The 26,671-nt window shown below is 41.9% G+C and overlaps 1 protein-coding gene across 1 annotated transcript in view; it reads right to left on the bottom strand.

The window, feature by feature from the left end:
- LOC141087857 (fibroblast growth factor 18-like) overlaps nt 1-26,408 on the bottom strand; it is a 409,287-nt gene extending 382,879 nt beyond the window's left edge. Inside the window, exon 1 of the mRNA XM_073573681.1 lies at nt 25,707-26,408. Within this exon, the coding sequence (XP_073429782.1) occupies nt 25,707-25,784 (78 nt within the window). The 5' untranslated portion in view covers nt 25,785-26,408. The remainder of the gene's footprint in view (nt 1-25,706) is intronic.
- Between the last annotated feature and the right edge of the window lie 263 nt (nt 26,409-26,671).

Below are 26,671 nucleotides of genomic sequence, written 5' to 3' on the forward strand. Positions count from 1 at the left end.
GGACTACTACTGTCCCATCATTGGCTAATGTGTCAATCACTGTCATTGTAGCAGGCATCGCCCGATGGGACTTGTAGTCCCATCGGACGATGCCTGCACACACACAAGACCCCCGGCAGGCCCGCACAGACCCCCGGCAGCCGGCACAGGCCCCCGGCAGCCGGCACAGACCACCGACAGCCAGCACAGGCCCCCGAGAGGCCCGTACAGACCACCGGCAGCTGGCACAGGCCCCCGACAGGCCTGTACAGACCCCCGAGAGGCCCGTACAGACCACCGGCAACCGGCACAGGCCCCCGACAGTCAGCACAGACCCCCGAGAGGCCCGTACAGACCACCGGCAGCCAGCACAGGACCCCGACAGTCGGCACAGACCCCCGAGAGGCCCGTACAGACCACCGGCAGCTGGCACAGGCCCCAGACAGTCTGCACAGACCCCCGAGAGGCCCGCACAGACCCCGCCCGCACACACAGACACGCACAGTATCCGCCCACGCACTGCCCACACTCTTCCCCCCTCCCGAACAGGATGTACAAGGCAAGAAAGCGTTTTTTTTAATTCCGATATTTCTGTCCCATTGACTTAAATGGGACTTCCGGTATCGGAATCGGCGATACCCGATACTTTTTGTGTATCGGGCCGAACCAATCCGATCCGATATTTCTGAATATCGGATGGTATCGCTCAACACTAGTGGTCAGTGATGATGATTAAACCTTTTTTCCTCTAGACATAGTTGATGTTCCGTTATCATTATTGCAGGCCTAGGTGTAAAATGATCATTAGAAAAATCTCTGTACTGTTCCTTCCTATATTTGTTCATTGTAATAAGCCTTCCTTTTCCCAAACTGAATAACCCAAAGTTTGATCAACTGTCTTGGTATAGCATTCCCCCATTCCCTTAATAAGTTGAGTTGCTCTTCTCTGCTCCAACTCTAGTTCAGCCATGTCATTCTTATAGACTGGAAGCCAAAACCGTGCACAGTATTTTAGCTGTAAAGTCTGGAGGAAAATGTTGAACCTTGGGTGCTACTGGTAGAGAAAGTATGGATGGAATGAAAAGTGGATCCAACAAAATATAGATTAAGTGAGTATTTTATTGTTAAAAAGTTACTCAAAAGTAAAAAAGCAACAAAGCCCATGCACCTTGTTTGAATGCCAGAGTGGAGACTTCATGATGCCTGATGCTGATACTGATCTGGCGTTGAAAACGCATTCCATGGACTCTTTACCTCCCTTTTCATGCATGTTTGTTGCTTTTTACCTTTTTTTGAATAATTTCTTAACAATAAAATACTCACTTATTCTACATCCCGTTGGATCCACTTTTCATTCCATCTGGATTTCATCAACCAGAAGCACCTAAGGCTCAATATTTTCCTCCAGACTTTATTTGATGTATCTGTGTGGATGCCCAGGCATCACAACTGCTCCTGAGTGCCTGCTGCAGATGGTTCCTTATGGACTCGGATATACACTGTAAGCTGACCCCAAGTGTTCTGCCCCCTCCCCACACAACCTCCTAAGGTGAGCAACACTGCTATGGGTTTCCACTAGCCTGGGGTTGCAAACCCATCTTGAAGTTATTAAAGTAGGAGGCGTCGTGTTTTCCCCATTTTTATTTCCAGCTCTTTTCAGTATTCTAAGTGTTGATAAGAATTACTGAAAGAATGCATTGTATCACAGGAGAATAAATATAGTTAAATTGACACTAAACAAACAAAACCCAATAAAATAGCTATTTCTATTAGATATACATTAAAATCCATGTATGAATTGTACAATAAATTATTGAGATACCTAAATATAACAATAGTTTTCCTATAACATGTAACAACAGGTGACAGTCTGGCATTAATATACAATGGGTATGGAAAGTATTCAGACCACTTTACATTTTTCTCTCTTCTTTTCATTGCAGCCATTTGGTAAATTCAAAAACGTTCATTTTTTTCTCATTATTGTACACTCTGCACCCGATCTTGACTGAAAAAAAACAGAAATGTAGAAATTGTAGCAAATTTATTAAAAAAGAAAAACTGAAATATTACATGGTCATAAGTAGTGTTGAGCATTCCGATACCGCAAGTATCGGGTATCGGCCGATACTTGCTGTATCGGAATTCCGATACCGACTTCCGATATTTTTTCAATATCGGAATTCGGCATCGGAATCGGAAGTTCAGTTGATTGACGGCCTGACGTCATCATGATGCGCGGTGTGTGCGCATCATGATGCGCCGTCATTTCGGGCCTTCCGGGGGTCTCTGCCGGCCTGCCGGGGGGCTGTGCCGGCCTGCCGGTGGTCTGTGCACCCTGTGGGGGTCTGTACCGGCCTGCCGGGGGGCTGTGCCGGCCTGCCGGGGGGCTGTGCTGATGTCCGGGGGTCTGTGCAAGCATCGTCCGATGGGACTACAAGTCCCATCGGGCGATGCCTGCTACCATGACAGTGATTGACACATTAGCCAATGATGGGACAGTAGTAGTCCCATCATCCGGCTAATGTGTTAAATGTTAAAAAAAAAAAAAAAAAAAATACTACATACATACTACATGCATGCTACATACATACTACATGCTACATACTACATATATACTACATACATACTACATACATGCTACATACATACTACATGCATGCTACATACATACTACATGCTACATACATACTACATGCATGCTACATACATACTACATATATACTACATACATACTACATACATGCTACATACATACTGCATGCTACATACATACTACATACATACTACATACATACTACATGCATGCTACATACATACTACATATATACTACATGCATGCTACATACATACTACATGCTACATACATACTACATATATACTACATACATACTACATACATGCTACATACATACTGCATGCTACATACATACTACATACATACTACATACATACTACATGCATGCTACATACATACTACATGCATGCTACATGCATGCTACATACATACTACATGCTACATACATACCACATACATACTACATACATACTACATACTACATATATACTACATGCATGCTACATACATACTACATGCTACATACATACCACATACATACTACATACATACTACATACTACATATATACTACATGCATGCTACATACATACTACATGCCACATACATACCACATACATACTACATACATACTACATGCTACATACATACTACATATATACTACATGCATGCTACATACATACTACATGCTACATACATACCACATACATACTACATACATGCTACATATATACTACATGCATGCTACATACATACTACATATATACTACATGCATGCTACATACATACTACATGCTACATGCATGCTACATACATACTACATACATACTACATGCTACATACATACCACATATATACTACATACATACAATACATTCATACAATACATACATAGACATACAGTACATATAACATAGAGTAACATACTTACCAATACTTGTCACATTGTTCCCCGAAGCCATTGTCTTTTCCGGAATAAATATTAACATAACAAACCACAAAAATACTCACCCACGATCCGAAGCAGTCCACGAGTGTGTCCCACGACGATCTTGGGTAGAGAACTGCAGCATCAGATGATGCTGCCGTTCTCTACGGGCTGCAGGAATCCAATGACGGAAGGTAGGTATCCTTCCGCACTGTATTCCTCCGCCACTTAAAAAAAAAAGTCCCTAGTCTCACTTTATGCCATTGCTGCGTGGGAATTTCCCACACAGCAATGGCATAAAGTGAGACTAGGGACTTTTTTTTTTTTTAAGTGGCGGAGGAATACAGTGCGGAAGGATACCTACCTTCCGTCATTGGATTCCTGCAGCCCGTAGAGAACGGCAGCATCATCTGATGCTGCCGTTCTCTACCCAAGATCGTCGTGGGACACACTCGTGGACTGCTTCGGATCGTGGGTGAGTATTTTTGTGGTTTGTTATGTTAATATTTATTCCGGAAAGACAATGGCTTCGGGGAACAATGTGACAAGTATTGGTAAGTATGTTACTCTATGTTATATGTACTGTATGTCTATGTATGTATTGTATGAATGTATTGTATGTATGTAGTATATATGTGGTATGTATGTAGCATGTAGTATGTATGTAGTATGTATGTAGCATGCATGTAGCATGCAGTATGTATGTAGCATGCATGTAGTATATATGTAGTATGTATGTAGCATGTAGTATGTATGTAGCATGCATGTAGTATATATGTAGTATGTATGTAGCATGTAGTATGTATGTAGCATGCATGTAGTATATATGTAGTATGTATGTAGCATGTAGTATGTATGTAGCATGCATGTAGTATGTATGTAGCATGCATGTAGTATGTATATGGTATGTATGTAGCATGTAGTATGTATGTAGCATGCATGTAGTATATATGTGTTATGTATGTGGTATGTATGTAGCATGCATGTAGCATGCATGTAGTATGTATGTAGTATGTATGTAGTATATATGTAGTATGTATGTAGCATGTAGTATGTATGTAGTATGTATGTAGCATGCATGTAGCATGCAGTATGTATGTAGCATGCATGTAGTATATATGTAGTATGTATGTAGCATGTAGTATGTAGCATGCATGTAGTATATATGTAGTATGTAGCATGTAGTATGTATGTAGCATGCATGTAGTATATATGTGTTATGTATGTAGCATGTAGCATGCATGTAGCATGCATGTAGTATGTATGTAGTATATATGTGGTATGTATGTAGCATGCAGTATGTATGTAGCATGCATGTAGTATATATGTAGTATGTATGTTGCATGTAGTATGAATGTAGCATGTATGTAGTATGTAGTATGAATGTAGCATGTATGTAGTATGCATGTTGTATGTATGTAGCATGTAATTTTTTTTTTTTTTTTTTTTTTTTTTTACATTTAACACATTAGCCGGATGATGGGACTACTACTGTCCCATCATTGGCTAATGTGTCAATCACTGTCATGGTAGCAGGCATCGCCCGATGGGACTTGTAGTCCCATCGGACGATGCCTGCACAGACCCCCGGAGCCTGCACAGACCACCGGCAGGCCGGCACAGCCCCCCGGCAGGCCGGCACAGCCCCCCGGCAGGCCGGCACAGCCCCCCGGAGCCTGCACAGCCCCCCGGCAGGCCGGCACAGCCCCCCGGCAGGCCGGCACAGCCCCCCGGAGCCTGCACAGACCACCGGCAGGCCGGCACAGACCACCGGAGCCTGCACAGACCCCCTGGCAGGCCGGCACAGCCCCCCGAAAGGCCCGTACAGACCCCAGAGAGGCTGTACAAGGGCAGGAAAGGGTTTTTCTTATTCCGATACCGGAAGTCCCATAGACTTGAATGGGACTTCCGGTATCGGAATCGGCGATACCGATACTTTTTTTAAAGATCGGCCGATACCATCCGATACGATACTTTGAAGTATCGGACGGTATCGCTCAACTCTAGTCATAAGTATTCAGACCCTTTGTTCAGTATTGAGTACAAGCACCCTTTTAAGCTAGTACAGTCATGAGTCTTCTTGGGAATGATGCAACAAGTTTTTCACACCTGGATTTGGGTATCCTCTGCCATTCTTCCCTGCAGATCTGTGGCGCCCCCAGGGGTATGGTCGACACAGTGGCATTGCCTTCCTCCAGGGTGGGTGATGTCAGGCTTGGAAGCAATGAAGGTTCTCTCTAGCAGTTAACCATGTCATGCAACACAGTTCTCACTCCAGGCCAACAGAGGGAGCTCTGAACCAGGATTGGGGGAGGAGTGCTCTCTGAGGGCCAGGAAGGGAGTGGGAAGTTAGTGTGAGGAGGCCAAAGTGTGTAGACGTGCGGAGAGAAGCTGGAGCTTGAGCTGAGGATAGAGAGCTCCCTCCCAGTGATAGCGCATGATCTGGAGCCTGGTCTCCACGGTTGTATGGATACTGAAGGTCCTGCAACAGAAACCAGAGGAGTAGGAAGCTGTAAATGCTCTATTCCCACCTAAGACTCGGAGGCACAACAGCGACGGGTGAGCCAAGAGAGATAAGGGGCTACAGCTGTCTGCCGTACGAGGTAGTTCTAAGAGAAGATAAGAAGGAGGAACTTCAGTGTTACACAGTACTGCATGTACCTCAAATAAGCGCTAGGAAGGAGACTACACAACCTATCTGCATAGAGAGATTCCTGAGTTGTTTCCAGGCTAGCCTGCTCCTGTGCCATCTGTAATTGGGACCCTGGACTGCATTTGCCAAGTAAAGGTAAAGAAACTGCACCCTGTTGTGTCCTTGCCTTCTTCCTACAACCTCTCCGGCACTACTACATCCTTGTGCCATACACTGCACCCTCATCCCCAATACCTTTCTACACTGCCCTGGGACCAACAGCCCTGCCTGTGGAGGGCTACAACATCACAGCTGCACTACACCATCAGTCCCAGAGGATCTGCATGCAGCGTCAGCTTAACATCTCCCTTGCCGAACACCACAGGTGGCGTCACGAATCATTCATAAACTATATTCCCATCACTCAATCTCTTTTGCATGGGCGCCCAGGGCCACGGACTGGGTCACCGCTGCTGTGACATTCCCCTCTGAAGGACCGGCCCGGTACCGAGAACCCCACAGTCCTGGGAGGGCGACCCAGATCCTCCTCAGTTCCATCAGGTTGGATGGTGAATGTTAGTGGACAGCCATTTTCAGGTCTCTCCAGAGATCCTCAATTGGGTTTAGGCCAGGGCTCAGGCTGGGCCAGTCAAGAATGGTCACAGAATTGTTCTGAAGCCAATCCTTTGTTATTTTAGCTATGTGATTAGGGTCAATGTCTTGTCGGAAGGTGAACCTTCGGCCAAGTCTGAGGTCCAGAGCACTCTGGAAGAGGTTTTCATTCAGGATATCTCTGTACTTGGCAGCATTCATGTTTCCTTCAATTGCAACCAGTCATCCTGTCCCTGCAGCTGAAAAACACCCCCATAGCATGATGCTGCCACCAACCATGTTTCACTGTTGGGAATGTAATGGGCAGGTGATGAGCAGTGCCTGGTTTTTTCCACACATGCTGCTTAAAATTATCACCAAAAAAGTCTGGAGTCCTTCATGTGTTCTTTAGCAAACTATATGCAGCTTTCATATGTCTGGCACCGAGGAGAGGCTTCCATTGGGTCACTCTGCCATAAAGGCCTGACTGGTGGTGGGGTGCAGTGATAGTTGACTTTGTGGAACTTTCTCCCATCTCCCTACTGCATCTGTGGACAGCATGTGACTTAAATATGATTGTCTGAGCAAAGGGTCTGAATACTTATGACCATGTGATATTTCAGTTTTTCTGTCATAATAAATTTTCAAAAATTTCTACATTCCTGTTTTTTTCAGTCAAGATGGGGTGCATTAATGGGAAAAAATGAACCTTTTTGAATTTACCAAATGGCTGCAATGAAACAAAGAGTGAAAAATTTAAAGAGGTCTGAATACTTTCCGTACCCACTGTACAGGTCACTCATATACATCACTCAGAGATACCAGTTCTAATGTATCAGCATAAAACAATCATATAGGACAACCAATAAATACTGTATATATCAAGAAAACAAAAATGTAAATATTTCTTTTAACTGTATGATGTTTCTCAAATTTACATCAGTTATTGTTAGTATGGTTCCAAATATAGGGTTAAACCAAAGTTAAATTAATCCTTACCAATAATTTATAATGTTAGACCCAATTTCTCTCGAGTACTTACTCCTTCCTATCCATCCAGGTTGGTTCCCTAGGTCAATGACCAGTGTCGCCCACAACGTCAAATGCCCCAATAGGTCATATCTTTACTATAAGAAAAACATTTTAAAAAAAACCCAATCGCATCAACTATCACTACAGCTTAAGAATTACCAAAGATATACTGTATAATGTAAAGAAAGCAAGATTGCAATGACTTGGAAATCTCTTGTACCCTTATTTTATTCACAATAGAACACATTTCGATGAAAGTTAGACATTTTTCCATTTTATTTGAAAAAACTTTCAGCTTCGGTCATGATTTATGCGCAGCAAAGCTGGAGTCCTTGGTTCAAATCACACTAAGGACAACATCTGCAAGGAGTTGCTTCCTATAACCGTCAACTCGCTTCTTACACCTTTCAACTGCAATTTTGGACAATTGCTCCAGGTCTCTCATATTTGAAGGGTGCCTTCTCCCAACAGCATTTTTAAGATCTATCCACAGGTGTCCAATGGTATTTAGTTCCGGACTTATCGTTGGCCACTTCAAAACTCTCGGCTTTTGTTTCCATCCATTTCTTGGTGCTTTGTGAAGTATGTTTGGAGACAATGTCCTGCTGGACGACCCATGACCTAGCTTTTTGACACTGGTCACTACATTGCGGCCCAACATCCTTGGGTAACCTTCAGATTTCATTATTCCTTGCACACAGTCAAGGCACCCAGTGCCAGAAGCAGCAAAACAACTCCAAAATATCTTTGAATCTATACCACATTTGACAGAAGTACTGAGTTCTTTTCTTTGTAGGCCTCATTCCATTTTTGGTAAACAGATGAATGATGTGTTTTACCAAAAAGCTTTATCTTGTTCTCATCTGTCCACAAGAAGCTTTCCCAAAAGGATTTTGGCTTACTCACGTACATTTTGGCAAACTGTAGTCTAGATTTTTTATATCTCTGTGTCAGCAGTGGGATCCTCTTGGGTCTCCTGCCAAAGTGTTTCATTTCATTCAAATGTCAATGGATAGTGCGAACTGATACTCATGCATCCAGAGCCTGCAGGACAGCTTGAAATTCTTGGAACTTGATTGCGGCTGCTTATCCACCATCTGGACAATCCTGCGCTGCAATATTTCATACATTTTTTTCTGCCCTCCATGTACACGGAAATTATCTGCAGTGTCATGAGTTGAAAACTTCTTGATTATGTTGTGCACCGTGGACAAAGGAACATCAAGGTCTCTGCAGTCTCTGCTGATCGCCTTGTAACATTGAGATTGTTGATATTTTTCAACAATTTTGGTTCTCAAGTCAGCAGACAGTTCACTTCTCCTCTTTCTGTTTTCTATGCTTAGTGTGGCACACAGACACACAATGCAAATATTGAATCAACTTCTCCCCTTTTTATCTGGTTTCAGGTAGGATTTTCATATTGCCCACACCTCTTACTTGCCACAGAAGAGTTTGAACGAGCATCACATGCTTGAAACAAAGCTGGTTACCCACATTTTTTGAAAGGGGCCAACAATAATGTCCAGCTCATTTTGAGGGTTTTAGGTGAAATTCTGTCCAATTTGCCTTTTTTTCTCTGTCTCTTTTTTGAGTTGTTACAATACACACAAAGGAAATAAACATGTGTAATTGCAATCATTTTCAAGGAGAAATACTTTATTTTCTGGAACAATTTCAAGGGTGCCAACTCTTTCGGCCATGACTGTATATAATAATATCACGAAACAATCACTGACCTATCCAGATGTAGCCAGAATCCTACTCCACACTGATGAGGGGCAACACCCCGAAACAGCTGTCTGTGGATGGATACTTGGCCTTGGTATTTCCTTTATCATATCTATAAACTCATAAAGACCTGGATATTGACTTAAAGGGCCACTTAATATGGTGGTAATGGTGGTTTCCGAAAGGAGCCACCCCTTGGCTGGGTCCTTCCCTGGAGGAAGAGTTGGCTAGTCCCGTGTTTGAGATTCTTAAATGAGGCTCCACGGACTTTATTTGTATATAATAATATAGGAGACACTGAGACTGCTATATAAATTGTGTGGGAGTTACCGAGACTCTTGTATATACAAAAACAAGACACTGGTACTTTTGCAAATACATTACATGAGAGACATTAGGACCGGTGCATATACGTCACATAAGAAAAACTGAGACTAATGAATACACATCACATAGGATACACTGGTATTGGTGTATATGTATCATATAGGAGACATTGGGCCAGAAGCACATACATCACATTTGAGACATTGTTGCTGGAGCATTTTCATTACACAGGATGTACTGGCACTGGTGAATACTGTATAAATCACTTAAGAGATGCTATGGCTGGTGTATATACATCACATAGGAAACACTTCAGCTAGAACACATACATCACATATGAGATGCTGGCACATATTCACCAAATACATTAGTATTGGTCTATATATCATATAGGAGACACTGGATCTGAAGCATATACATCACATATGAGATACTGGGGCTTGAGCCTATGCATCACATAGGAGTCACTGGGGCTTGAGCATATGCATCACATAGGAGACTCTGAGGCTGCTGCCTTCTTAATAGAAATGGGACGTGAGAGCAGAGCGCGCTATCTCCAGTCTCAAATAATGTCTTGAAGCTGGCACTAGCCAGCGTTAGGACACAATCCTTCATTGCATGCACTACAGAATTTAATAGTGAAAGTTGTGTTTTGTGATTTTATTGCTCTCAAAAACCGCAGTGTACATAGAATCCACAGGACCCACTAGCAAAATTCTTAAGTGGGTCTCTACCTGTCTCTACACTCCAAAAAATATTTGGCAGAATAGACGGGCTCATACCGGACATGTTTTGTGACATGCATATCGTTATTATGCCCCTACTGATTATACCCCTTTCATGGCGCCCATAAAGTATGATGCTCACAAAAATTCCACACACACAGTATGATATCCCACGCTGTGAATTCCCCCACAAAATTTACACCCACCATAACCCAAAGAAGGAGAGTTTGATGCTCCCACAGTGCACAAACAAATGGTTTGTTGCCCACCTGACTCACAGGTCCCATAAAAATCTCATTGTCTGCCACAATGGGCACTATGCCACTGGTCAAGAGGCTATTTCTATTGTTGGACTTGCAGGTGTTTTCTCATCAATTTATATCAGGATAGTGGAAGTCTATCATAACAATAAATTTGTCTTGATTTTCTACCTCATCTATTTACTTTATGAGTAGATTTTCTGCTGCTTTCATTATACTTGAATACTTATAACAAACCCCTATCAGTGTTTTAATTCTCTCCCCACTTATTTCCACCCCAAAGAACTCTACATTTTCATTTGCCCATATAAATTACTACGCAGGATGGGTTTTGGGGAAGCTTTTAGATATAAACAAACTCCTCCCCTTTGTTTATTTGTATGATCATTCCTAAACACATGATAACAGTAATGTTACAAGCCAGTCATAGGTGTCCTCCAGCTGTTTCCCTGTTATCCCACAATAGTCTAAATATCGTCCATCAATATTCATTCTAATTAATCTAAAAGATATAATTATGTACTAAATGGTAAAACACTGGGTAAAACTGCCACTGAAAAAGACGGGTATATGGGTGGACGGCAAACTCCACTTTAGTGATCAGTGTCAGGCACCTGCTGCCAAGGCAAATAAAATAATGGGATGCATTAAAAGAAATATAGATGCTCATGACAAGAACATACAGTAGTTTTGCCTCTATATACAAGTCACTAGTACGGCCACACTTAAAATACTGTGTACTAAAATGGTCTCTAGTGTATAGGAAGGATATAGTTAAACTAGGGAGGGTGCAGAGAAAAGCAATCAAGGTTATTAAGAGAATGGGTGGACTGCAATATCAAGACAGGTTATTAAACTTGGGGCCAACTTTTGCCAATGAACTGCAGTGACCTCCCTCTGATGAGATCACCACTAGCACAGTAAGGAAAAGTCTCACGGTGCAGAGGTGAGTTCATCTAAGTTCATATTCACCATGGTGAAATTCTACCGGTAAACTGTGATGAACTCACCTCTGCACCGTGAGACTTTTTCTCACATAGCAGATGTTACCGCAGTTCAGGGGCCTGGCTGGGAAAGCAGCCTCAGTGACTGGGGGTAACCTTGATGATGTCACTGATGCTGCGCTCGCAGCAGTGCATTCATCAGTGGTTCTCAGCCAGGACGATCGCATCTTGGCACTGTCCAGGTTGAAAAGTATTAATCCCCCAGACATGGATTACGGCATGGGACAGAACATCAGAGAGGTCAGTAATATTGTTGTTTTTTTTTTTGCTAATTACAGGAGATGAGGGATTCAATGGAATGGGAGTTAAATGAGCATAACTGTTTGTTCTTTTTAAATAAAAAAAGGAAAAGTGTGTTTTGTTTTTATTTCAAATAAAAGACTGTATTCTGGCTGTCTTTATTTATAATATAGCTATATTATTAGTAATGGAGAGGTGTCTTATAGACGCCTCTCCATTACTAATCTGTCAGCTTGATGTCACCAGGCAATACAAAGGTGACATGAACCCCACTTTTCACCGCAATAGGGCAAGTGGGAAGAGCCGAGCAAAGTGCCAGAACTGGCGCATCTAATAGATGTGTATTTTCTGGGGTAGCTGCGGGCTGCCATTTTTAGGCTGGGGGGTCAATTTCCATGACCCCTTATCAGCCTGGGAAAACCAGCCCCCAGCTGTCTGCTTGTAAAAAATGTGGGAATGCTACACCATTTTATTTTTAAATTATTTATTTAAATAAATAGCATGGGAACCCCTCTATTCTTGATAACCAGCCTTGCTAATGCTGACAGCTGAGGGTTGCAGCCCTCGCTATCAGTTTTTCCTGGCTGGTTATCAAAAATAAGGGGGAACTCCAGGTTTTTGCTTTAATTATTTATTTAGAGCGCAGGCGCTGGATGATGAATACTACCATCAGCCGCCACCTGATCTCACTTTTATTAGTGGCAGCAGGCATAGGCTGATGGGAGCAATAGTTCCATCAGCCAATCCCAGTGACCAGAGGTAAATCTTTAACCCCCGATCACAACTGCGGACTCACGCTGTCATTTAACAAATTGTCGGAATTGCATCTCTCTGATCCGCCGTAATGATTTTACCGCCAATCAGAAGCAGTGTTTGCCGCAATGTCATGTACATGAAAGCGCAACAAAAATCCGGTGTTCAGCTGGGGGCCGTAGCGGAGCAGTAACACGGACTTCCTGGTGTAGTCCGTGCCCGAATAGTAGGTGTTCGGTACGGATGCCAAACTTTACTGTTCTGGTTCGCCCATCTCTACTTAGGGGCAATCTTATTACAATGTACAAATATATGAGGGGACAGACAGAAATCTTTCTAATGATCTTTTTACACTTATACCTGCAACGTGGCATCCTCTATGTCTAAAGGAAAGGTTTAAGCATAAAAGATGCAGATTCTTTACTGTAAGAGCAGTGAGACTAAGGAACTCTGCCACATGATGTTGTAATGGTCGATTCACTTCTAAAATTCAAAAGGGGTCTGGATGCCTTTCTTGAAAAATATAATATTACAGGTTATGGACACTAGATTCTGTGATGGGATGTTGATCCAGTGAACCAGTCTGATTGCCATATAGAGTCTGGAAAAAATATTTCCCCTAATATGGAGCTATTGATGTCTGCCTCATAGGGTTTTTGCCTTCTTCTGGATCAACAGGTTAGGTGTGACACTAGTCACAACCTATGGCTAGGCTGTGAATAAGCGCAGTCAGACGTTCCGGGGTCAATACCAAAAGATCACGTTGTAAACCAAGGGAAAATACAAAGTCTCAAGTCAGGTCACATGCCAGGGTCAGAATGCCAGAGAAACAGTGGATAAGGGGAGATAACAAATGGGTAGTCTGAACATGGTCCAAAGGTCAGCAGCAAAATATCAGATGCAAAGAGGCAATGACAAGTGGATAGTCTGAACACGGTCCAAAGGTCAGCAGCTGAATATCAGATGCAAAGGGGCAATGACAAACGGGTAGTCTGAACACAGTCCAAAGGTCAGCAGCAGAATATCAGATGCAAAGGGGCAATGACAAACAGGTAGTCTGAACACGGTCCAAAGGTCAGCAGCAGAAGATCAGAACTTACAGCACAGGGTACAGGCGAATACACCAGAGCGCACAAGCTTGGAACAAGCTTTTGACTGGCAATGATCTGGGCCAGATAGCTCTCCTAAATAACAGGGCAATTACCAAGAATATGGAGCACCTGTGGAAGTCTCTGCACCTGCCAGTCAGATAGGTCAACCAAGCTGTCAATCAAAGCATCGATAGTTCAGCAAGCCCCAGCACAGGGTAGGATGTCAGAGCTGTCCGTCACAGAGTCCCAGACACTCTGAGCAGAGGAATCATGACATTAGGTTATAGGTGGAACTCGATGGACTTAAGTCTACCTTCAACCTTAAAACTATGAAACTATGAAAAAGTATATATTTTCAATGTCTTTAATGGTCACACTTTTCCCTAGAAAAGGTGTACCACTAGACGCAAAATGTGTTGTAAAATAAGACCCCAATAAATACTGCTTAGTATTGCGTGCTTGTATTTGCTGGTCAGCTGAGCCTTTTGAAGTTTTTGATATCGATGTATTCTTTTGTGTGAGTATCAGAAGTCTGTGAGAGCTGTCAGCACGCTCCTGTCACTGTGTGTTTACAGTTTGATGCATTAGGAAAGTGTATTTTGCAGAGTAGGATCTATTACAAGACTACAACATACATTTTCGGGACTGGAGGGGAATTTGTTAAATTCTCTACCTGATAACTAAGGGCTATTTAGAAATGAACAAACAACACCTCATCACTTATTACTAGATTTGTACCATGTTAGGGGATTCCAGTTCAATTGAACTTTTCCTCTTTTGAGTAAGAAAATATGCTACAAAAAATATACTATAAGGGATCGCCTTATCATCCGTCTCAACAATTTCTTCCTGTTCGGGTAGAATATGAAGTCTGCAGCAGATCAGCCCAACGTTGATGCCAACAGACCAGCAGGGGACACAGCAGGGGAGTGCAGGGGAGCGGAGCCAGTGAGTATAGGATTTTTTTTTAAAACCACCCTGGGCCCATAAAGTATAACTTGTAGAGTGGGGGACAACTCCATGTATGCTTGTAAATCAATTGTGTACTTTTTGACTGATCTAATAGTTGTGACCATCACATAGTGAAATACTGTAACAAACAGTTTGAAACAATTTTTTGCTTAAAAAAATGTAATTTACACAAACATTCAGACAGTCATTTGGATCTAACAGTATACAATATCGCATATGTTTTTAAAGGCTCTGAAATTTGATATTCAACATTTTTCACTTTTTTTTAATAGATCTGTGCAGCAAAAGACTATTTAAAAAAGCATAAAGTTAGACTACATAGTTTAAACACGCACCAAATGTATCCTGTTTAATAACTTTGGTGCATCTACAGCCTTTATAGCCTAAGTTTACACCACCTTTTGCCTGGCTAAGGCTAGCTTTACATCCACTGTCAGGAAAATACTGTATGCTTAGGAGGTGTTTCCAACAGTGGGCACAATCAGGATGGATATACCCTATGGTATATGTTTCTTTTTAGTAGCCTTCTGTATAAGAAAGAGCAATCTACTATGATTTCCTATATAGTTATACAAGTGCATGTATGCCAGACGAAGATCACACTTTTATTTCCATCTGGTGACTGACCGGCTAACGCAACGTTACAATATACAGGTGCATCTTACAAAATTAGAATATCATCAAAAAAGCTAATTTATTTCAGTTCTTTAATACAAAAAGTGAAACTCACATATTATATAGAGTCATTACAAACAGAGTGATCTATTTCAAGTGTTTATTTCTGTTAATGTTGATGACTATGGCTTACAGCCAATGAAAACTCAAAAGTCATTATCTCAGTAAATTAGAATACTTTATAACACCAGCTTAAAAAATGATTTTAAAATCCGAAATGTTGGCCTACTGAAATGTGTATTCAGTAAATGCACTCAATACTTGGTGGGGGCTCCTTTTGCATCAGTCTGTGGCACTGCTGAGGTGTTATGGAAGCCCAGGTTGCTTTGATAGCAGCCTTCAGCTGGTCTGCATTGTGGGGTCTGATGGCTCACATCTTCTTCTTTACAGTACCCCATAGATTCTCTATGGGGTTATAAGGTCAGGTGAGTTTGCTGGCCAATAAAGCACAGTGATACTATTGTTTTTAAACCAGGTATTGGTACTTTTGGCAGTGTGTACAGGTGCCAATTCCTGCTGGAGAATGAAAGGTCTATCTCCAAAAAGCTTGTCGGCAGAGGGAAGCATGAAGTGCTGTAAAGATTCCTGGTAGACGGCTGCGCTGACTTTGGTCTTGATAAAACACAGTGGACTTACACCATCAGATGTCACAGCTCCCCAAACCATCACTGATTGTGGAAACTTCACACTAGACCTCAAGCAGCTTGGATGGTCTGTCTCTCTACTCTTCCTCCAGACTCTGGTACCTTGATTTCCAAGGTTTAGTGTGAAGCATCCACAATCAATTATTGTATCGAGAGCCATGTCATCTGCTGTTGTAGGTCCACTCTGTTTTTTCACAAAGCGTGTTTCTTCAGCTCCAACAGTTGGTGTGCCTTTTATTAAGTTATTTAAATATATTCTTTATATTAATAAAGTACCGGTATTTTCCTTCTATAAGACTTTTGTATCATCTTTTTGGTTTATTTTTTGGTTTGGAGAATATATTTGGAGCCAATCACATTTCTCCCTGATAGTATCGGGTAAATAGGCAATGTTGAGGACCATAGATGCCGTGCCCAGCCAAGGAAACTTAGTAAAGCGGATGAAAGATCATGATTATTTTTCTTTGAAATCAAAAGATATCCAGCAGTGCCATCAGCATTTAACTGGCAGCAACCACTGTGACCCAGTTACACCTATCTAAACTCTGGAGAAATCTAGCCAGAAGTGGTCTTCATGGAAGAATTGCAGCTGAAAACCATAACTTTGAAATTAAAACAAGGCCAATTGAATCAAGTATGCATGAAAACATAGGAACTGAGGTGCAGAAAATAGGTAACAGGTGCTCTGGACAGATCAATCAAAAATTTAAATATTTGACTATAACAGAAAGCGGTTTGTTTATTGAGAGTGGTGCAAAAATGAGTGTCTGCAGGCAACAGTAAAGCATGGTGGAGATGCAAGTTTAGGGCTTTATTTCAGCAACTGGAGTTGGGGACTGGGTCAGCATTAATGCTGAGAATTAGAGGCAGATGCTTCTTCCATCATGCACTACCATCAGGGATGTCTGTGATGAGTGGAAAATTTATTACACATTAGGACAACAACCTTAAATATACAGCCAATGTCATTAAGAACTTCTTCATCATAAAGAAGAACAAGTGATGATAAGGTCATATCTCAACATCTTTGCATCTGTATGGGATTATATGAAGAAAAAGAAGCATTTGTGAAAAACTATATCAACAGAAGAACTCCAATGTGTTTCGAACAACCTTATTGCCGAGTGCCTTCAAAAACCATGTGTAAGTGTACCTAGAAGAACTGATGCGGTTTTGAAAGCAAAGGGTGATTATATCAAATAATGGTTTACGATTTATCTTTTGTTCATTCACTTTGCATTTTAATTGATAAAAATCAAATATTCACACTTCTATTTTTTATATCTTTCATACTCAGCATTTTTTCCACACTTGCCTGAAACTTTTGCAGAGTATTTTATATCCAGTAGATTTATCTATATTTATATGGGGCACCATGGTGGCTCAGTGCTTAGCAAGGAGCATCTTCTCCCCACACACATCGCCATACCGGAATTTAGATTGTGAGCTCCAATCGGAACAGTGATGATGTTTGTAAAGTGCTGTGGAATATGATAGAGTACAAGGTGCTGAATTTATTAAAAGGCTCATGCCACTTAATTAATTCGGTGTATTCTATAAGTGGCATGCATCTTTGCGCGCCGTGCCAGAAATACTAGTCCAGTCAGTGAAACGCCAGAACTTTTGATGAATTGGATAAATTGGTGTGGTCATGCTCTGTTCCAGCTCCTCACCAGCAAAACCTGTTTTGGCAAAGCGTATTCATAATGTCATGAAAACACCAAAAGTTGCTAACTTTTGTGTAATTACAACTTGTGCAAAAATCATGCAGCTTTTCAAAGCTTTTACGACAATCTTCTGGTGTAAACGCTTTGATGTATCATCTTCATTCTAACTCACTAAACACCCTTACCAGAACTATCAATTCTATCTCACTAGTCTGCTCCTTTAGCATACATTCAATCTCTTGCCATTTCTTGCCATCTCGACTCTTTTTTTCCTTTACTAATGTCTATACTCTGTTCTCATGCCTTTGCGGAGTATCATGACATTACCTTTTGAATGCATATGCAACTTATGATTTATCTAGTTGGCTTACAAGTTGTGATACTGTATACACTGTCTATTTTTGTTGGACAATTTAGTGTGTCCTAGGGACAGCTGCCGTTGAGCAGTGGAGCCATACTCGCAAACATAGGGTGCCAAGTTCAGACAAGGATTCAGACATTTGGCCAAAAATATGGATTATTGGTCCTTTCCAGCTATTGTATATTGCTTCTGGTTATCTGAGATACCTGGATGTATTCTCCTTTCGTATAGGATCCCCCTTGGGGCTCCAATTTGCTTAATATGTGTATTTTTTTATGGAGCATGTTCTTGATTGTAAACACTATAGTATTGCCTGATTGTAGCACCTCTGTTTATGACATGGTTGTGCATCTGGTGAAGTAATTTTTTGGTAAAAAATTTGGTTAATATTGATGATGGAATACTAGGGAAATAAGGCATAGCCGTAGAGGAGGAAAATAGAAATGGAACCAGCTCAACACACCAGAAAAAATAAAAATACACAAAATTTTTATTGGAAATCCTTTAAAAATAAAATTGATGAAATAAAAGTTGGGCATCTCAGACAACAAAGCGATAAAGAGGGGTGGTGTGTATAAAAGAGATCAATCCATATGCGTTTCAAGCTACATTTGTCTTAAACACTGGATAGCCGTCGAGGAGCAGGGGCGCCATGTCGCATACTAAAGGGTGCCAACCTCCTCTGATAGGCAGGTGATCAAGATTTAGGGTCAGTTCAGGATTACCTATTTTTATTGTGTGTCTTTCATGTTATTAGTATATTTTATATATGATTAATAAACGTTATATTTTAATTAGGGGTCTCTATATGTGAGCCAATACAACTAGACCTTGTTTCCTCCTAACAAAATAATTCCTTTTGCCATCTTGACTCCCCAAAATTTCTAAAATCCGCTCTTTTTTTCAAACTTCAAGAACTCTTTGATATATTTCATGAGGTTCAAATCTATTTTCTTCTCTTCAGATTTCACTTTGAATTTCACATTCAGCTTCTTCCTTCTTTATACTCTGCCATCAATCCCATGATGCATCAGCACTGCATCACATGGACGGCTACCGGTACAGCCTGTGTAAAACTAATTAAACTCTCATTGTATTTTACAGATTTATGTATCTTGATATATAAAGAAAAAAAATCTGGTCCTGAGAAGGTTTTAAGATGTCCATGTTAGTCTTATCTGTCCAAAGGACATTGTTCTAGTTGTCCTTTGGTTTGTTCAGATGCTACTTTGAAAAGTTTGGCTGTTCTGGAAAAAATATGCCTCTAGAGTTGGAGCTGTTGGTCTTGGTTTTTTTGCAATTTCTCTGTTCGATGCACAGTCTGACCTTGAGATGATTATGATAGGACGTCCACTCCTGAGAAGGACAACTTTTATGAATGTTTTGCATCTGTGAATAATCTTTCTCATTCTAGAAAGATGGAATCCAAATTGTTTGGAAATGGATGTTTGGAAATTGTTTTATAACTATTCCCAGATTGATGGGCAGCAACAAATGTTTCTCCAAGATCATTGCTATTGCCTTACCTCCTTGGTATTTTGTTAATACACACCTCAATGCTCTAGACCAGAAAACTGCAAAAACTTCTGCTTTTATATAGGTGGTCACTACTGCAGATGAATTACTCAATGGTATTTTTTGGCAACACCCTGCTGCTGCTTACCATCTTACTTTCCATGACAGTAGTAAGGATGTACATAGTTTTCACATGCTGCTTCTTCATTTTGGCTTAAATTATGTTAAATTAATAATGACAAGTTGTAACTTATCCTGTGCTGTTGTTCATCTAAAGTTGTATTTATCTTCTAAGAACCAGATTTTTTTTGTTATATTCTGATATTTATAACCATCAAAATGGGTGCACTTAATTTTGGTCATGACTGTATAGGGAGACTAGTGACAAAGTGAAATAAAAATATCGGAGTGTTACTTTAACTCAACAAAAATGCTCATGTATTCAGGAACAGGAAGTCTCTTTTCCCTGCATGAGTCATCCCCCTCTTCAACTCCTGACCCAGCTGCTCTGCATCTCTCCTGCTGCCAGGGACCTTGCAGTGATATAGGATTGTAGTTCTAGTGATGACTCATGCAGGGAAATGAGACTTCCTGTTTCTAAATGGAGCTTAGAAGGATTCAGATAGTCTGTTTTTAGTCATGTGCTGTCATAGACCTAATGGAAAAGAGAATAATTAGCTGGGTAGAAAGGCAAAATAAGCAATTGTAAGTATACAATGCTATGACGACTGCAAAATTTTAAGATGATAAAAATTTTGATGGGAAGAGTGCTTCTTTAATTTTAAAATACAAACAATGGCTTTGCACATGTTCCCTCCATATACCTCTTCCCTAATCGCTCAATACTTCCCTACAAGTAATCTCAATCTCTCAGAAGACTTCTTTCTTTGCTTTGCTTTTGTCTGATCCTTACACCAATGAACTAAGAATCAACCTCTTCTCTAGCCAAAACACGAAGACAACTTTGATTATTTTTCTGCTGAAGCCATAGGGGTCACTGTTAGCCTTGCTACTGGTTCTTTGGTATCTTCTGTTATTATCCTCTTACTTAACCCAGCTTTACCTCGGACTTCCCTCTTTCCCGACGATTTTGCCTATGTTTCTTGTTTGCCTATTTTCTTACGCTGCTTTCCGGACTTCCCCTTACCTGTCTGTCCTACTGGCCTTCCATCCAGCAGTAAAGCCCATGACAGTAACCATGATTAGTGAGGTATCAAAAAAAAGTGTTTGTGTCTAGTAGAGATGGAGTTGGGTGGTTAGTGTTAGTGAGATAATTAATAGATTAAAAAAGCATTATCAGCATTATTTTCTTTATTCTTATCTGAATATGCATTAACCCCTTAACCCCCGGAGCTTTTGTCGGTTTTGCGCTTTCGTTTTTGCTTCTCTACTTCCCAGAGCCATAACTTTTTTATTTTTCCATCAATATAGCCGTGTGAGGGCTTATTTTTTGTGGGATGAGTTGTACTTTTGAACAACACCATTGGGTTTACCATGTTGTGTACTAGAAAACAGGAAAAAAATTCCAAGTGCGGCGAAATTGCAAAAAAGTGCAATCCTACACTTGTTTTTTGTTTGGCTTTTTTGCTAGGTTCACTAAATGCTAAAACATGACCTGCCATTATGATTCACCAGGTCATTACGAGTTCATAGACACCAAACATGCCTAGGTTCTTTTTTATTTAAGTGGTGAAAAAAAAATACAAACATTGCTTAAAAAAAGCGCCATTTTCTGATACCCATAGCGTCTCTATTTTTCGTGATCTCGGGTTGGGTGAGGGTGTATCTTTTGCGTGCCGAGCTGATGTTTTTATTGATACCATTTTGGTGCAGATACGATCATTTGATCACCCATTATTTAATTTTAATGCAATGCCGCGGTGAACAAAAATAGTAATTCTGGCGTTTTTAATTTTTTTCTCGCTACGCCGTTTAGCGATCTGATTAATCCTTTTTTTTATTGATAGATCGGGCGATTCTGAACGCAGCAATACCAAATATGTCTATGTTTGATTTTATTTTTATTGGTTTATTTTGAATGGGGCAAAAGGGGGGTAATTTGAACTTTTATATTTTTTTTATATTTTTAAACTTTTTTTTACTTTTGCCACGCTTCAATAGTGTCCATAGAGGTTAGAAACTGGCACAACTCGATCGAGTTTGACAGCGGCATTTAACTAGATAATAGCCGCGGGTGGATCGCGATTCCACCCGAGGCTATTGCGGGCATTTGTCAGCTGTTCAAAACAACAGCGTAATAATACGTCAGATGTTGGTAAGGGGTTAAAGTAGCATAAGTGTATTCAAAAATTTATTGACCGCTGCCTTCCATCGTTTTCAGCCTAATTTCCGACTTCTTCTGGACCATGGGACTTAAAATGAGAGTAGCCAGCTCATACTGGGTGTTATGTGTGGACCAGAAGTCACTTTTTCATTGTAAGTGTACGGTGCTTTGTTCTGAGTGTCATAGCCTTACATTGGAAAAACGGCTACCACTCTACACAGTAGACTCTGAGCTGGCAAAGATGAAGTGTGGATGCGTTGTCCAGAAGTGGACCGGGCAGCACTGGAGACAGTGGAAGAGGGCGATCAGTAAGTATTTTACAACACATATTACATGACATACACATTTAGAGAGGATTAATTATAAAATTACTGGCTTCTTTAATAAAAATACTGATTGAGGGTGCGCTTACTTATTTAGTGTGGTCTCTGTGAGTCAGAGTGGAGACGTCTATTAAAGATTATATGTTAATTTCATGGGTGTTATTTTAGCAAAAATAACAAAATAAGCGCACTTATACCCATGTAAACAAATCTTGTCTCTCTGCTTCTGCCCACTGTCTTTGTTGACTCAGCTGCAAAGGAGACATCATGACTACAGCATGTGACCGCTGCAGCCAATCCATGAACCAAGCAGTCACTCTGATGTAGTTGGCAGGAGCACTCAGAGCCAAGTGATTGACAGCAGCAGTCACATGCTGTCGCCATGACATCACCGCTGTAACTGTGTCAACAAAGTCCTGGGACAGCAGCAAAGAAACCAAACATTAACCCCTTAGATGGGAGAATAAAGGGACAAGAATGAGACTGGAGAGAGCGGGGCTCTGGTGAGTATGTGAGATGACTTAGTGAGTCTTGGGTACAGTAGTGGTTTCCATTGTTGTTAGAGATATTTATTGAAAACAATAAATATATGTTGGAGAAGAGAGTGCAATCAATAAGTTAATGAATTGAAAAGCTGAACATTGGCAGGCATCTATATGAGTGTGTGTAGATAAAAGCAAAACATTCAAGGTCTACCATCTCTCCTTACACGGGACATAATGCAGCAGAACCTCTAAAAGTTACTGTTCCTCTGGTAACAGTGCTTACTATCAGGAGCAGCAACACCTCATCCGACTGCCGTGTCAGAAGTGAGGTGGCTTCTCCCATCCTCTTCCTTCGTCTGCCTGACGTGTACTCTTACCTATAGACAGCTGACAGAGACTGAAGCCTCCATAGCAACAGACTACAAACTGCCACTACTTACATGACATTAAAGGCTTACTTACATTTTGCAGTCTGTTGCTAAGGAGGCGAGTAGCAGGTGTCTGAGAAACTGCTACTACTCTCCTGTCTCTCATGAAAGTCCATTTTTAAAGGTGTTGTCCACTTTTGTGGTCCTCCTGAGGAAGTTTGTTAATTTCTAAATACATTGAGAATAAAACCGCACTGGCACCTTGATACCGCGTATTGGATCTTTATTTTGTATGCTAAACCTGCAGCGCAGAATATCCACATATTCCACTACTTCATTACCGCGTTGGCTCTACGAACCTGTGGCGCTACAGCAGCTGGAACACCTCTTTTCTAAAGCCTCATTAGTGTTACAAGACCATACAATATGAGCAGTTACCACTTTTCCTTATACACTCGTACACTGGATCAAACCCTATTGCGCTTAATTTGTCCGCACAGCTATAGGGCTCATACTCACTTGCGAGAGACTCGCACAATTCTCGTGTGAGTCTCTCGCATGAAAACCTGGCACTGCCGCCGGCACTCGGACCGGAGCGTGAGGCTACATGTAATTCTATGCAGCCGCACGCTTCAGTCCCAGTGCCGGCGGCAGTGCCAGGTTTTCATGCGAGAGAATCGTGTGAGTCTCTTGCAAGTGAGTATGAGCCCTTAGTCAGTGTACAAGAGGCGCGGACAGTTGTAGATTTCATAGGATACCTCACAAAACAAAGGGCATGGCAATGGATAGCTGTCAATCTCTTCATATAGTGTATGTTAAGGAGAAAAAAAACAAAACAGAGGAACACTACAAGCAGGTTTCTTAAGAAACTCTGCACCCGTATAGTTTTGGGGAATACAGCGACTTACTAAAATCGAGATGGCAGTAGATCCGCCAGATATTCTTTAAAAGCTAGAATCACAGAGAGTAACAGCAAAGCATTTCTTCAGTCCTAAACGCTTACTAAATGTTGGAAAAAAAGTTCATCTTGCCAATGTTAAACGAAAAACCTTCACTAACGTGTTGTGTGAATCTTTGAAGCGTGGTTCTAATAGACACCATGTACATTTTATTGCTTTGGAAAACTCCAGGTTCCAACTGTATAAATGCCAATAATGTCCAATGCTTTAAAGCTGCTATAGTAGAAGATCAGATTTTAGCAAGTGCTTTCTAGGCAATACGCCAAATTTCGTCAGATTCACTGAAAGGAATAAGAAAAAAGCCCTGATTAATGTCCTGTTCTGCATTACCAAAGGGGTACCTCTAGGCGCGGAGCACAATATACAATATCAAGCCAGAAAAGCCTAGATCAATCTTTGAACAATCAAATCTCCAAACCGCATTTTATCCAGAAATCAGTGTGCTAGCACTTTTCTAATGTGTATTCCCTGTGTTGCAATCTGCTTACTGGCAGCTCTCGGAGTTTGCAGTTTCAAAGAATTCCCGACGTATTATACAATCCGCACAATGTTTTTACAAAGTGTTTCAAATGCCACTTAGAAAATCAGTGCTTAAATTACAGCCACTGATGGCTAATACAGCATCGCCTAGCTCCAGCAATCTGGCAAATGTCATATCTAGTCTTACTCATGCATTTTTCCACTTATTTTGCACATTACAGGACACACTTAATTCTCAGATGTCATTAACAAGACAAGTCAAACCCGTTCCAAGCGAGGCTTTCTCACAGCATGACACCATACGCTTCCAGAGGACAGGAAAGTCTATTTCTGAACGGCAGGTGTACATAACACTTCGTTGGCGCCTCAATCTCTCATTTCCTAACTTCTTACCAAAAGAAAAAAAGAAAAAAAAAAGTGCCAGATTGTGGAGAAGACATTCAATGAGGGTGGGAGGGCCGCCATAATATTTGTAAGCACCACGCTTGTCCTTGCACTGGAAGGGGTTAAATAAGAACACTGAAAGACGGGATAATGGGGAGAAAAGCCCAAGTACGTCATTTGCCAGCCTGGCCCCCAGGAGACTATAAACTACAGATGTGACACATGAAAGCAATGGTGTAAGGGCAGCGACGTGCCAACCTCCATCAGGTCATGCAGAGGGTGTGTGCCCACATGGTAGGAAGCCCTGCCATGCCAAGACCACCTCTCCAGCGTTCGGGGGCGCTCTCTGCCCTGGCTGGAATGTTGCTGCACTATAAATAAGGAGGTTTTTACTCTTCTCCTGGAATCTGCTTCCATTTATTGCTTCTCCCTTTCAACTCAACTTTCTTCTGTGGTCACATAATTAAAATCAATTTAGGGGAAAAAAAAAATCTCATCTCCTCTGGAAAGTAAAAAAGCAAAAAAACGGAAAAGGGAGTAGTCCTTCCCTGGCAAGAAAAATGTGGATTTTAGGCAAGTTCCTAAAATGTTCAGAATGAAGTGTTCCCATGTCCGCGGGCTCCTAGGACAGGAGTGACCCCACAATACACAGCCAAGACCCCCAGGAGCTGACACTAGAGCCATGACACGCGCATCCATCCCGTCTAGGACGAGTCCTTACCTGCACCCCGCAGCACACGAGCAGGAGGACGGGCAGACATCTGCAGGGGTCAGAGCGGCGGCCAGCCCGTGCCATCATCTCGGCTCGGCTCACACGGACGGGGCTCACTGCCGGGCGCAGGGCGATCTAGTAGATTCCCGGGGATCCCGCACGGCATTCACAGGAGGTGATAAGTTCACTTGCTCTCCGCGCTGGAGACTGACTCCCAGGCATCAGCTCGTCTTCTGTATCCCCCTCCTTTACACCCCCTCAGCCTGTGCAGAAGTGAAGGCACGGGAGCTGTCACTAACGGGACTGGATGCAGAGGAGAGCTGAACAAAGAATGCAGCAAGTTCAGTGCCGAGGAGCGCAGCTCGTAAAGATGGCGCTCGCATTACCGTAGCTGTCCATCCTTTTCTCGCACCGGGCGCCGTGTGTCAGGCGCTTCTCTGTCAGCCGCATGGGCCGTCCGGGTCGCGTTACCTGGCGCCTCCTGCAGTGTCCTCCCCTCACACCGGCCGGCAATGGTGGCCCCACTATTGTGTCCCCAGCCTGGGGCTTAAGGAAACATCTCCCTGCATCCAGGGCAGCTCGTCATTCCTGGTCCAGACCAGCGAAATAAAAACAAAAGTTCAAATTTCTAACATGAGGGATGAATCATCTGGAGAAAGTGCTGGGCTTAGCCAGGGTGGGAGCTCTCCTGCCACAGCTCAGGAACAAGAGGGAGACATTCGCTTTCTCTCTACAACAATCGCTTGTCGCCATTCATTACCTGACAGACGTGAAATAACGCATCGGACGGCTGAAGGCGTTACCTAAGACTTTCCGACGCAGACCTGAGGCGATACGCACCGCGTTTCGCAATGATCAGAGGAGTTTTCGTTGTTTGCCATGTGAGCAAGTTAGGCAAAATTGCTAATCAAATAATATTCCTCCTGATTCCCTGCACTGGAGCTGCCGGAAATGTTGTAATTGTTGCCATAAAC

Source organism: Dendrobates tinctorius, unplaced genomic scaffold, assembly GCF_039654945.1.
Source record: "Dendrobates tinctorius isolate UK_male_01 unplaced genomic scaffold, ASM3965494v1 ptg000036l, whole genome shotgun sequence".
Classification (NCBI taxonomy): domain Eukaryota; kingdom Metazoa; phylum Chordata; class Amphibia; order Anura; family Dendrobatidae; genus Dendrobates; species Dendrobates tinctorius.